Here is a 13,137-nt window from a genome sequence, read left to right as displayed (position 1 = left end):
AAAAAAATACGGAGGTCTAGACATTTCCGTTTTTTAATTTGATATATGTAGATTCTCGTTTTAATCAACATAAAAAACAATCCTAACCTTTCAGATGGGATATTAATTATAAGGAAAATGTGTTTTACCCATCTAAATATTTGTCTCTGCTTAAATTTTTTTTAGGTACCACCTAAAAGCAGATGCACTCTAGCAAAATGTAGTTAAAAATTATGGTTGCCCTAGCTGTTCTGATCATTATGATACCACCAATGAACTCGGAAATCATCTAGATGAAAAACATAGTGAGTATTGGAACGAAGCTTCTTGAGTTTGTAAACAATAATAGTTTTTATTAGCACCCGAAGCAAGACCAGAAGTGGACACTAGCTTTGAAAGTCTTAAGAACGAAGACAAATGGACTCTCTCAACTGGTACAGTGGTAGAAGACCAATTATATAAATTTGGCAAGCTTCAAATTAGAGAGCATTCTTCTCAGTCTTTCATCTTTGATGTCAACGATTCTGAACTGTATATCAAACATGGAACATTCACGAGTGGTGAAATTGAGGAAATAATGACTAATTATAACAGCATACCATTACAACTGCCTGACGATTTCAAACAATATTTGAACAAATTCAACTGCAAATCAACAGTAGACATAAGAAAAGCATTGTTACAAAAAGAAAGCTGGGAAGACAGTTACCGTCAAGATAAACATTTCGATTTAGACTGGATCAAACAATCGATACATAAGCTTTTACAAGAGTACGAACTTGATAGCTTTGCAAATGATCACTCCGAGGCTTGGTATAATATACACTTGTGGTGTATTATCGACAGATGTTTTGGAAATCTAAAAGGAATCGAAATTATAAGGTAAACATGATTTCATGCATTCCTATTTAATCTTTTGTATTAATTGTCAAGCGTTTTTAGAGGCGAGGGGGCATCGGTGGCGTCTGCTGTAAGAAAAAACGCCAAAAGAACTTTAGAAGACGTAAACAGCTCACCTGAAAAAATATGGGTCGACGATTTGATTTCCTAATAAGAGAAAATCACTCAAAAAGTACCACTAGTTTAGAGTATGGTGCGGCAGAGGTGGCTAAAAATTACGACTTAAACAGCAACAAAATGATAATCGAAAGAAATGCGAAGCTGCCAAGAGTCTTAAAAGACATGCTGGATATGCTTTTGCAAGAAAAGCAAGGTGATGCTAATAATTTATGTACGTTTGGTGTTCTACATTCCGGTAGAGTGCATCTTCATTGTAATATACCAAAACGTAATCTGTGACATTTTTGAGCATTCATCTCCGACTAGTACAAGTAATATAAAAGGAAATTTATTTATAGCCAGATTTTTTTAATGTGGGGAGAATTTTTTTTTTTTTTTAAGAAAATTTTTCAGGGAAATATATTTTATTTGGGGGGAGTCTAAATTGTTTTTTTTTTTTTTTTTTTTTTTTTTTTTTTTTTTAGATTGAAAGTCATCAAGGAGCAACTAAACAGCACGTCTGTGGGATCGATATTCTTTGGAAAACTTACTGATAATATCTTCAGCTTCCAAGACATCGTTACCCTTGCTGTAAGCGTCAATATATCTATAGGCACGATTATAATATCGTCTATTGATTTTAGGACCGAAAACAGCCTCATCATGGTCAAGAAACTCTTCGATTCTTGACTTCAGAGTGTCAAACGAGTAATCACATTCTATTCGTGCAAATCGTTTAGCCGCACCCCAATGTCTTTCAATCCAATTGCACTCACAATGGTACTTAGGGTATAGGGTAAAAAGGTGACCAGCCTTGGATGTTTGGGTCTCCAGCATATTCTTCTGGGCCTTGAAATCAGGTTGTTGTGACAACAAGTATTCGGCACAACAGCCAGGTTTAGCCTGAGGGTCGTGTGGAGTACCTCTCACACAAACCCTTCGCAGAGGCTCATTTCTGCCGAGCAGGCCACGTTCTCTCAACAGACGGAGAGTTCCCTTGAACTTCTCACGTTTCTACAGAGATAATGATAATAAAGATGTCAGTTCTTTATATATTAATGTTATATTATTAAATTTACTTGTGCGTGTTGGTACTTTTCGACAAGTGCATTGGTATCAAACGCCTGTCCTTTGGCACGCCGTCTGTTTATCTCCTTCATGGCGGCATCCACGTTCATGGATTCCATGGTATACATACTTTGAGGCTTGATGATGCCGTTTCTATCTACATAAGTGGTATCCCGAAACCTATACAGGGTAGAAGACTTTACTTCGCTAGTCCCGGAAGTCATCCTCGAGGCAACAAGAGCATCGTCCGCAAAGGCTTTATGGTTCGAGCTCTGGTCAAAGGCAAAGATACCAACACAATTAGGATGTAATTCATTGAAAAGATGAATTACATCATATAATTGACACGTCAGATCTCTGTTTGTCCAATAACCATCGCCGTTACTGTTGCCAGGGAAGAAGATGACTCTTGATATCAAATTGACACCATTGACGGTACCTCTCATTGTTCCGTGGCAGGGACACATGAATGAACTGATCATAATAGATCTTCCTTGACCTTTAGGAAGAATCATGGTTTCGTTCTTCTCACACCAACGAGTGACTTTACAATCATTTGAATAAAAGATTGATTCGTCGTGAGTAACTAAAACCATCTTTTTTTCATTATCCTTTAGGCTAGGTTGAACTGGATCAGCATTCTCATTATCCAAGGGATAGGTTTCCATACGCTTATGCCATTCCATCATTTGTTGGGCCCACTTAATTCGATATCTGACAACATCATCCCGCTCATGGCCATCAAAGTATGTTCGATCCTTTCCTACACACATATGCCCAAAAATATAATCAAGCTAAAGCATTAGTATATATGCTAAGTTTTTACATATTGTATTTACCTGTTTTATAGTCAAAACCCCAAGCCTTCAGGTAGGTTGCCAGAGCAACGTTCGACAATGGATGCTCTGGCTGAGAGGAAATGACATCGGCACCGGCCTCGACATCATTCTCCAACTCAAGTAACTCAGGGAGCACTTCTTGTCGTATATGCTGACGAAGAGCAGGGATACTTCTACGGACAGGGTCTTGACTCCTGAGCCAGGTGATGCATCTTTCCTTCACATCAGGATCACTGAGAATTGATTTTCTCTTCGCATGTTTTCCTTGCTGATGACATGGAATGTCACCAGTGTTTAGCCAGGCTTCAAACCACTTTCTGGCAGCACGATGACGATAGGATTTCGAAGCTTGGATCCAGTGCATGTTTACCGCAAGCTTCGTTGCTTCCACAAAAGTTTTACCGTCTAATAGCTGCAACATTACATGCTTTACAACCACGTACTTCAGAAATTGTTTAACACCGTTGTGGTGTTGGTCGCTGGTGGTATTACCAGAGATACGGATTTTCGATTCCAAAAGGGGCAAAGACTCGCGAATCTTTACCAAACTTGCTTCGTCGGGTCTTCTGGGTTTCTCCTTCTTCTCTACTTGAGGTGGTGTAGGAACCTGTTGAACCACGGGGAAAAAATCATTAATCGAATGACAGCCTACAGCTGCCTTGGCTGCAGCAGATCTCTTTCTACTGAGCGTCTCTCTTGTAGGGAGAAGTTTACGCTTAAACTTCTGTTCCCCGGTTTTTTCGGTTGCGTTGCTCCAGGAAATGGGGAAAGCTTCTGCGTTGACTTCTTCTGGTCGAGGCATGTCAGCGATTTCGGCCTCTTTGGCAATTGCTTCATTAGCAATGTACTCAGCAGCAGCAATTTTTTCCATTTGAATGAATTTAGCCTTTCTTCCAATGTTGATTCTTTTTCTTGATTTAGCCATAATGAATATTGATATAGATATGTAAATTTATAAAAGTAATTTTAAAAGAATAATTACAAGGTACAAAAATAAACCCAAACTTAGTTTTAAATTCACAATTCTATTTGTCATTTTTAAAGCTCCCGTGAAGTAATACGCTCAAAAACAGTAACCCTTTTGACGCGTTTTTAGTTTTAAAGAACGTTACATCTAATATTACTGAAGTAAACAAAGTTTCCATGTAGTAGACGTTCTTACTTAATGTATATCCGATTTCAAACATCTTTTTTGTGTTTTACACTTCACCATATTTGATCTCAGTTTAAAATTAGCAGGTTATGGCACTGAGTACTTTATCTAATGAATATGACCTTTCAAATACATAAATTAAATTAAACAGCTAGTTGGATCTATTTTCCAAATACTCTAATTTATATCTTTTGAATATGAAGTGTTTTTACTTAGTACATAAAGTTTGTTTTATCCTTTTGGTGCCTTACAGTGTTGATCATATTTGATCTCAGACTCTGATATAACGGGTTGTGGCACTGTGCACTTTATCTAACAAATACGACCCTTCAAATACATAAATTAAATTAAACAGCTAGTTGGATCTATTTTCCAAATACTCTAAATTATATCTTTTGAATATGAAGTGTTTCTACTTAGTACATAAAGTTTGTTTTATCCTTTTGGTGCCTTACAGTATTGATCATATTTGATCTCAGACTCTGATATAACGGGTTGTGGCACTGAGTACTTTATCTAATGAATATGACCTTTCAAATACATAAATTAAATTAAACAGCTAGTTGGATCTATTTTCCAAGTACTCTAAATTATATCTTTTGAATATGAAGTGTTTTTACTTAGTACATAAAGTTTGTTTTATCCTTTTTGTGCCTTACAGTGTTGATCATATTTGATCTCAGACTCTGATATAACGGGTTGTGGCACTGTGTACTTTATCTAACGAATACGACCCTTCAAATACATAAATTAAAATAAACAACTAGTTGGATCTATTTTCGAAATACTCTAAATTATATCTTTTAAATATGAAGCGTTTCTACTTAGTACATAAAGTTTGTTTTATCCTTTTTGTGTCTTACAGGGTTGACAGTAAATGTCCTCAGACTTTGATTTAATAGGCTGCGATACTACGCATGCGGGTACTCAAATTGAGAGTACAGGCAGTAAGCATTTCATGGTCCGAAGGCGGCAAATACTATACGCGGGACAATACTATTGGTCGGAAAAGAAAAATTTAAAATTTTGAACCTGCTTGTGACAATTTTTTCCCCCCACACCTAAAATCCAGTTGTAAAAATCCCGGACACACTTTTTTTTTTAGAATAAAAACTTCATATTCTCATTTTAATCATGATTAAAATAATATATGTCCAAAAATATTGGACTTTAATTATGAGGAAAGTGTGGTGGTCCAGTTTTAACGTTTCTCTCTGCTTAAAATTTTTTTTTTGGCATATTGAAGTCCAGATGCACTCTAAGATAAGAAATTACTCTATATATTGTTTATGATGGACTGATATATGCTCTGTGTTCCTGAATCAAAGGTCTATATATGCAAGTTATTTCAGTCGATCGACCAAATGGATACATCACTAGAGTTAATGAAGGAAAACGCCTACAAATACCAATTGATGTTGGAAGTTTCGGTGAGAAGATTCTACCGATACTCGTGCAATTATATCATCTGAAGAAAATGGTTAGAAGTGTATATCAAAATGTCAGACTTTCTCAAACTGCCAGCCCCAACAATGCAAATTGGCTCGACCATTGCTTGGACAAGAAAACTAGAGTTATTATACCTGCAACCTCATCATATACGGAAACTTCCAGAACAAAGTAATTGTTGAGATCGAGCTTATATACAGATATAACTCTATCATCAATTCTTTCTTTCTTATTTGATAACTTTTCTATAAATCATTATTGCATTACTCTTTAAATCAAATACATGCTATTACACTCTATTTACTACGCATTGATTACTCATCAATATATAGAAAACAAGAGTCATACATTTATTCCAGATAATACAATCTAATGATATGATCGCTCGTCAATAACAAGATTCTCGAAGGTACCATGATATGCTCGATCTTTAATTGACAATATGCCTATTGTATATTTGACAGGTTTCACTTTAATGATTGATATTCAGCCAGCCCTGAATATGTATATAAAGAACCCAATTTATTGTATAATAAAGACTTTAGTTTATTTTTGCAGTTTGATAATTTTACTTCGTCAAATTTCTTTATTTTTATTCTTAATTCGTTACTTTATCTCTCGAATTTCTCAGTAATTCCATCTTTATTTATTTACTTCTTTATACTTGAATGTGGATTGGTATATGGCTTAATGTCAGAGCCTTTCGAATAGCTGAAACGATATAGGTTCGACCCCTACTATACCTTATCTGCATTTTTTTTCCTAATAAAATCGTCAATATTAAATGCATTGCATACCTTAATGCTACTGGAATAGACAACAGAGAGAGGTTTGATAGACAAATGACAAATTATAGCAAAATAGAACGTTGAACTGATAGTGTAAATGTATAACTTGAGGGAGTAGTGCTCATTATAATGCTTAAAAAAAGCCACACTAAAATTATTGTGGTAATTCACATTACCCTTTATGCCTGCGTTTATGCCTGCGTTTATGCCTGCGTTTATGCCTGCGTTTATGCCTGTGCTTATGGCTGCGCCAAATTTTCAAAAAGATTCCGACAAAAACCTTGAAATTAAGAAAATATGCTTGGTTTTCAGACAAAGGACAATTAGTATCTGTCGTGATCGAGGCTATATACTTAATATATGACTCTATCTACACTTCTTAAATCTTCCATTTGATAATCCTAAATATAATTCTTATCGATACTGTTATATTAAATACTGATCATTTACTTTATGTACAGGCTTGATCTCATATCATCCTTCATACAAGTATAAGACATACATTTAAATAATAACATTGATATGAAAACATATGAAGGTTACATCAGCCAAATTGAAGTGCCACAGCTATCTGAATTAAGAACTACATTTTCCCCTGAATATTGTGCTACAAGACATACACAGTTTAAGAATGAATGTTATTGTTATTGTTATTGTTATTGACATCTCATTATGGCCTTTCTATATGGGATCATTACATCCGAGTATTATCTGGATGAATCTACCCACGACCGTCATCAGCCCATCTGTGATCAATGTCTGAAATAATGTGTATATAAAGACCCCCTTTTATTTGTTTAATAAAGCCTTAGTTAATTTTTGCAAGTTTGATAATTTTCTTGCTTTTATTTTATAAATCTACACCGATTTCCACAATACCAAAAAAAAAAAAAAGAGAAGGAAAGGAGTTCTCATTTTTATTACGAAGATGGACAAGGAGAGATTGTCGATGAGCAGGGAAATGATGCCATGGACTGGGAAGACAATGTAACTCAATTCCACTTGACCACCATAGCTCGTATTAGACAGTACTGTGAAATGCAAGGAAGTGAGCAGGAGCCTGACTTGGAGTTAGATGCAAACATAGGAGATTGCAAATACAGTTAAACTGCAGAGAAAGGTTTATAATAAGTATTCAAACGAACAAAAGCATTTGTTTGTATATATGAATAGAATTAAGCGTTTCAATGCTGCGAAGTCTCGTCGCTTAGCTGGCGGTATGGTCGAACGAACGGCTCAAAAGTGGGCTAAAAGACTTAAAGAAGATAAGGATTGGAATATTTTAGAAAAGCAGACAAACCTGGTTAATAGACCAAAGCCTCAGCTAAGACCAGAACATAAAACTCTCCTAGTAAATTCTTTCGATAACCCGCAAACACGATTGACTGACGCAGTTGATTCTCTCACTCACAACTTTGCAGACTTTAAGTATTGAAAAGAGTACTGCTCATAACTTCTTGAAGACCGAGTGCAATCTTTCTTTCAGGGAAGTAATACTTCAACCGGTTCCTAGAAATAATAGTACCGAGATTGGTAATTGACTAGCTTGGGTCAAACAATGGACTGCAACAGATATGAATATCTTGAAAAGTGCTGTTTGTTTATCACTAAGTATAGCCTGTCTGTAAACTGTTTTAAGGTGTGACCAATTGAAGTTCAAAAAAGTGACCAATTGGTCTTCGGCATTCAGAAAAGTGACCAATTGGTTCTCAGAAAGGTGACCAATTTTTTCGGTAAGGTGACCAATTGACGCTGGAAGCACTGTACAGTGCTCACGGTGACGCCCGGTGAGAAAGTAGATTCTATCGATGACGCTACCGGTGACGCTACCGGTGACGCCCGGCGACAAAATAGACTTTATCGGTGACGCTACCGGTGACGGTGCGTCTTTTTCTTTCTTTCGCAAAAGAAAAATGTCTTCACAACAAGGTAATCTAGCGAATTAGCTTTGGTTGTATACAAAACAAGAGTACTTAACAAACTTATTCAATTATAGATGGAAATGCTGACACTGATATTTTACCTTTGAAGTGGAAACCTGGAACAGATCATATGAGCAAACTCCTGCTCAATGACCCAAACGTTATAAATCTGATTGTTCGCTCTTTAGTTGGTAATGTATTTTGCTGTTTGTATAAAGATACTCTGCTTATCTTACACATTATATCTTTTCATAGGTGAAATTGCTCCAGAAAATAGCTACACTGTAGCACAAACTGAATGGACTGATACAAAGGGTAAATTTACTGTGTATATCCCACAGAATGCAGAAGATGACCGGTTTATTCCAGTACTTATTGCTATTCAGGAAGAAGTCAATCAAGCTTCAATGTTAAAAATTATTGAATACTGTACGCGGATTTATGAAGAATTTAGGCTATTGCCTACTGTTTTGATCATCTCTATCAAAGGATGGTCTAGCCTAGAGGTTCGCGAAGTGTTTAGTGCCGATGGCGACTCATTTTTGAGGCAATTAAAATGTAGCTTCTGGGCACAGAAGTGTTTTTTGTTTTTTCCTGATTCAGTTAACACAACAGATGCAACTAATGTATCCGTACCTGCATTTATTAAACTATGCCAATTTATGTCTGATCCAGACAAAACGCTTTGTTTTTCATACGATTTTGAGACTCGAACTATTTGTTTGGCCTGTGAAGTTACAATAGGCAAAGACAGATTACAATAAAAAAAAATATGTATAATTTTATTTAACCAATAAAGGCTTATTTTTTTTTTTTTTAACCAGTCTTCTGTTTCTTTCGTCGTTGAATATGATAATAGGATGACTTTAAACTATGAGATGACTTATAAGACTTAAAATGACCTTTTGCTTTCCCCTTATTAAAAATATCTTTCCAATTCTTGTTTTCTCCAGGCACGGTTAAACTTTCAAGAAACTGGGCATCTTCAAGGGTATATTTTGCTATGGTATTATTGTCTTCTTCAATTGAGTCACCACCGCCTTCCAGATCTTTCTGCATCTTTTCAATTAGCATGATTCCATCTTCTGCGCTTTGTCTAACTTTGTTTTTGTTGCTGCCTTGGCTGTCATCTGAATCCAGGATTGTTTCAAAGTCTCTTTTGGCTTTTTCTAATCGGTAAATTAGATTCGCTTTTTCACTCTTTGTACTTTCTTCTTTCGATAGAATTTCTCTTGCAACGGAGTATAACATCATCAGAGTTGAATTAGCTTGGTGTTGAGGTGGCATTTGGCAGGATGGGTGGTTAGTAAAAAGGTACCCTAGTGCAACCATAGGATCCAGGGTTGCTTGATTAAGATGACCATTGATTGATTCTGCAGACAACAGCAGACATTGCTTCGCCCAGAATAAACAGCTTGCTTCTAGCAGGAACCCATTACTACTGACGGTGAACTCTCTTCTGAATGTAGTACTTGAAAACCCTTTAGTAACTATAACGAGAATAAGAGGAAGCACTCTGTAACGATCATACGTAGAAGATGCATAACGGATGAGTCTTAACATGAACTCTTGATCGACTAGGTACTGCGTGACAATTAAGATGGGAGGCATTGTTTTCGTTACTTCAGCTCGTGGTGTGTATAACACGTCCGATCTACTATTATCGGCCCATTCCGTTGGCGCTACAGTGTAGCTATTTTCTGGAGCAATTTCACCTATGAAGAGATATAATGTGTAAGATAAGCAAAGTATCTTTATACAAACAGCAAAATACATTACCAACTAAAGAGCGAACAATCAGATTCATAACGTTTGGGTCATTGAGCAGGAGTTTGCTCACATGATCTGTTCCAGGTTTCCACTTCAAAGGTAAAATATCAGTGTCAGCATTTCCATCTATAATTGAATAAGTTTGTTAAGTACTCTTGTTTTGTGTACAACCAAAGCTAATTCGCTAGATTACCTTGTTGTGAAGACATTTTTCTTTTGCGAAAGAAAGAAAAAGACGCACCGTCACCGGTAGCGTCACCGATAGAGTCTCTTTTGTCGCCGGGTGTCACCGATAGCGTCACCGATAGAGTCTATTTTTTCACCGGGCGTCACCGATAGGGCCTATTTTTTCGCCAGGCGTCAAACCCGCAAACTGAGAAAAAAAAAGACGCAAAATGACCAATTAAAAATCTGCAAACTAACCAATTAAAAGCCGCAAATTAGGAATATGTAAACCCGCAAAAACAATTATAAACTCGCAAATTGGTATCGTGAGCACTGTAGCTTATAGTGAAGAAACTAAACACTTTAATAAACAACTTTGAGGTTTTTTAATAAGAAGGACCAAAAGCAATCAAAAAGATAAAGGATTCTGAAATTAAAAAGTACAAGCAGGAGAAAAAGGGGAGGTAGCAATATAAAGAATGGTAAAAAGTTCAAATAATAAGTGTATGGCTGGTTAATTTCCAAACTGTAATACACATTGCCGGATACTATCTTGGCTTGAATCAATAATAGTGTCCAAACGCATTTGGGTTTTTTCATCGCTTGGATAGATAAAATAGGGAGGTTGGAATTTTTTACAAGTATCCCAAAAAATATGAGTGACCATGAGTAATGTTTGGACATTAATCAGAGTAAAGAATGAAGGCAAGTCTTCTAACGATTGGGAAAGAGGAGGTGTGCAATTTCCTTAAACGTGTATATACCCTTTGTAGCTACTCCGGTAATGTAGAATGCCGCATTGGATCCTAGACGTATGATAGCGCATTAAGCTATTCGTTCTTCTTTCTTTTTAGATAATATACTATTTATCTGGAAAGCGATGGCGCCGTAAAGTTTATAAACGTCAATCGCATTTTAAACAAAACTTACTAGCCATAGAGGCTAAGTACAATAACCTTGTTAAATTGTAGCTTCACCAAACCTTACACTAATTATAAAGCGCAATACTTTAAACGAGACGCTGGAAGTAAGTTATAGGACATGCAGACAGGTTTACCATATGCGTGTTGCGATAGATGTGCATTTAGTTTAGGACATACGTTATGCATATTAATGTGTTTGTAAAATATCCTACATTACGACTACGCGCACCGTGGTTATTCCTAAGGAAAATTGGCTGAGATCCGTTCATTGAATCATTTTTTTTAGAAAACGCCAAACTCTATAGGTTTGACTGTATAGTTTTTTCGGCTCCCTCGCTGTTATTTCGGCTCCTTCACTGTTGTTTTGGCTCCCTCACTGAAAAGTTTGGCCCCTTCACTGTTGTTTTGGCTTTCTCACTGTAACACAAAAATGACTCGACCAGGTATTAACAAATGTCATCTTTTTCTCCACTTAATTTTTAAAGTTTTGTTTAGACTGTATAATGAAGCGCAGCTTGATTTATTTATTTTATTTGATACACAACGCATTAGGAGGTGTTGCAATACCGTCTTGTTTATTCAAGGGAGCACTTGTAAAGAAATAAGTGTAGACGCCATCTTTTGCCGAATCCTCTGCCAACGCGCCCAATTGAAACATTTCGCCGATAGGAAGACCGAACCCGCCCAAGAAAGTAGAGTCTTTTTTTAAGTAAATATATAATATTCTTTAGTTACATGTATACAATTTTTCTCTTTCTTTACAGCTAATATACTTACGGCATGATTTGTTCCAATCCTTAGGTGGAAAAGCTTCAAAGGCAAAGTTATCAGATCCTACGGCTGCAAAATGATGATCCCAAACCCAGCGAAAGGTATCTTCACACGCCTTGATGCCCGCACAATCTGGGTTTTCAAGATCGGTGATTAATTCCTTGACTTTATCTCCATGACGTTCATAAGTCTCTAACCAACCGGTATGAACAAGCAAAATATCCCCTTGCTCAAAGACCACGCCTTGAGCCTTTGCGATTTCATCCAGATCCTGTACGGTGATTTCGTATCTGACAAATGGGTCATAGTCTGGTTTATGTACACGAGCCCAACGAGCGTAATCCAGCAGGACAGCACGACCAGCGATACCTTTACGAGCCATATGATGAATGCCTAGACGACCATTGGTTTCATCATTTCCCTTGACGATTTCAGAGGACTTGACACCGTTATAAAATAGGCCGGAACTGAGGTGAGCGATATGACGGAGGCCATCCCATTGAGTGGAGGACTGAGTATTAAAGTTGCTGTAACAATCATCAAACCCTAAATCATTGGGAGCAATGGCTTTGTAAGCATGATCAATATGAGTTCTACCGAAAAGAGCAGGACTAGGGGATTCTAAGTTCCAGTTGAGGGAGAAGACAGCGCCTCGTTTGATATATTTAGCAGCCTATAGATAAATGTGTAAGTTTTTATGTTTTGACATGTGCACACCCCCTAAAATATGCCATTTTTTTATTTTACATTTGCAACTCGTTCTTCTGTCAAAAGATTAAGTGTACCGAGGTTATCTTCTTTACCCCACACACCCCAGGCAGTTTGAGGAGGATATTCAGGGCTGATAGGTAATTGGTCAAAAGTAGGTAAAGTCATGATTAAGGGGAGAAAAGAACAACGAAAAAAAAAAAATAAGGTTACTAGGGAGTTTATATACTTTTTTTTTTTTTTGGCACTTTTAAAATTTTAGTACATTTTTGCATTTTTCTTGCCCCCCACACTTTAAAAAGATCATTCGTTGTGGACAAAACGGAGACTAAAAATTACTTTCCCTTTCAAGGTCTCCTTTTTATAACGGGGCTATGCCACCAACTTAGTTAAAGAAAGTTTTTAAGGCTTTAAAATTATTTGGAGGGGGGGGGGGGTCATTAACAACAATGAATAGTTTTATCAATTAGCCAATATTAATAAGCGTGTATACTTTACCCTTTTTTTGTCGCCTTGGTAACGCTTTGTCTATCAGCAATACGGAGGTATGATTACGTAATGCTGAATACACTGACAGATAAATAAGAAACTTGTAGAGCATGG

General features: G+C 36.6%; 6 protein-coding genes across 6 annotated transcripts; 4 read left to right on the top strand and 2 right to left on the bottom strand.

Annotated features, from left to right (window-relative positions):
- Positions 1-272: 272 nt before the first annotated feature.
- Positions 273-1,198, top strand: EV154DRAFT_592676 (uncharacterized protein; the record flags this gene model as incomplete). Its single annotated transcript, XM_051606925.1, has 3 exons — positions 273-288; positions 339-861; positions 922-1,198. The coding sequence occupies 3 exons, from the start codon at positions 273-275 to the stop codon at positions 1,028-1,030; spliced, it is 648 nt and encodes a 215-aa protein (XP_051455525.1). The 3' UTR covers positions 1,031-1,198.
- Positions 1,199-5,236: 4,038 nt separating this feature from the next.
- EV154DRAFT_515811 (uncharacterized protein) lies at positions 5,237-5,760 on the top strand. The gene has a single exon (XM_051602309.1). It carries the CDS (start codon positions 5,375-5,377, stop codon positions 5,660-5,662), a length of 288 nt encoding a protein of 95 aa, XP_051455524.1. The 5' UTR covers positions 5,237-5,374; the 3' UTR covers positions 5,663-5,760.
- Positions 5,761-7,244: 1,484 nt separating this feature from the next.
- On the top strand, positions 7,245-7,710 carry EV154DRAFT_592674 (uncharacterized protein; the record flags this gene model as incomplete). Its single annotated transcript, XM_051606924.1, has 2 exons — positions 7,245-7,345; positions 7,449-7,710. The coding sequence occupies 2 exons, from the start codon at positions 7,245-7,247 to the stop codon at positions 7,708-7,710; spliced, it is 363 nt and encodes a 120-aa protein (XP_051455523.1).
- A 478-nt stretch (positions 7,711-8,188) lies between these two features.
- Positions 8,189-8,961, top strand: EV154DRAFT_565753 (uncharacterized protein; the record flags this gene model as incomplete). Its single annotated transcript, XM_051605914.1, has 3 exons — positions 8,189-8,204; positions 8,272-8,388; positions 8,453-8,961. The coding sequence occupies 3 exons, from the start codon at positions 8,189-8,191 to the stop codon at positions 8,959-8,961; spliced, it is 642 nt and encodes a 213-aa protein (XP_051455522.1).
- Positions 8,962-9,238: 277 nt separating this feature from the next.
- EV154DRAFT_446886 (uncharacterized protein) lies at positions 9,239-10,204 on the bottom strand (the record flags this gene model as incomplete). Its single annotated transcript, XM_051597119.1, has 3 exons — positions 10,161-10,204; positions 9,977-10,093; positions 9,239-9,912 (listed from the first exon to the last, which is right to left on the bottom strand). Coding segments are annotated over exons 1-3 (807 nt in total), but the record flags the coding sequence as incomplete, so codon positions are not given.
- Positions 10,205-11,584: 1,380 nt separating this feature from the next.
- Positions 11,585-12,710, bottom strand: EV154DRAFT_544691 (putative cyclase-domain-containing protein; the record flags this gene model as incomplete). Its single annotated transcript, XM_051604615.1, has 3 exons — positions 12,574-12,710; positions 11,833-12,499; positions 11,585-11,754 (listed from the first exon to the last, which is right to left on the bottom strand). The coding sequence occupies exons 1-3, from the start codon at positions 12,700-12,702 to the stop codon at positions 11,585-11,587; spliced, it is 966 nt and encodes a 321-aa protein (XP_051455520.1). The 5' UTR covers positions 12,703-12,710.
- Between the last annotated feature and the right edge of the window lie 427 nt (positions 12,711-13,137).

The sequence above is a fragment of the Mucor mucedo genome (assembly GCF_025094135.1).
Source record: "Mucor mucedo strain NRRL 3635 chromosome Unknown EV154scaffold_75, whole genome shotgun sequence".
Classification (NCBI taxonomy): domain Eukaryota; kingdom Fungi; phylum Mucoromycota; class Mucoromycetes; order Mucorales; family Mucoraceae; genus Mucor; species Mucor mucedo.
This window is presented reverse-complemented; position numbering and strand designations above follow the sequence as displayed.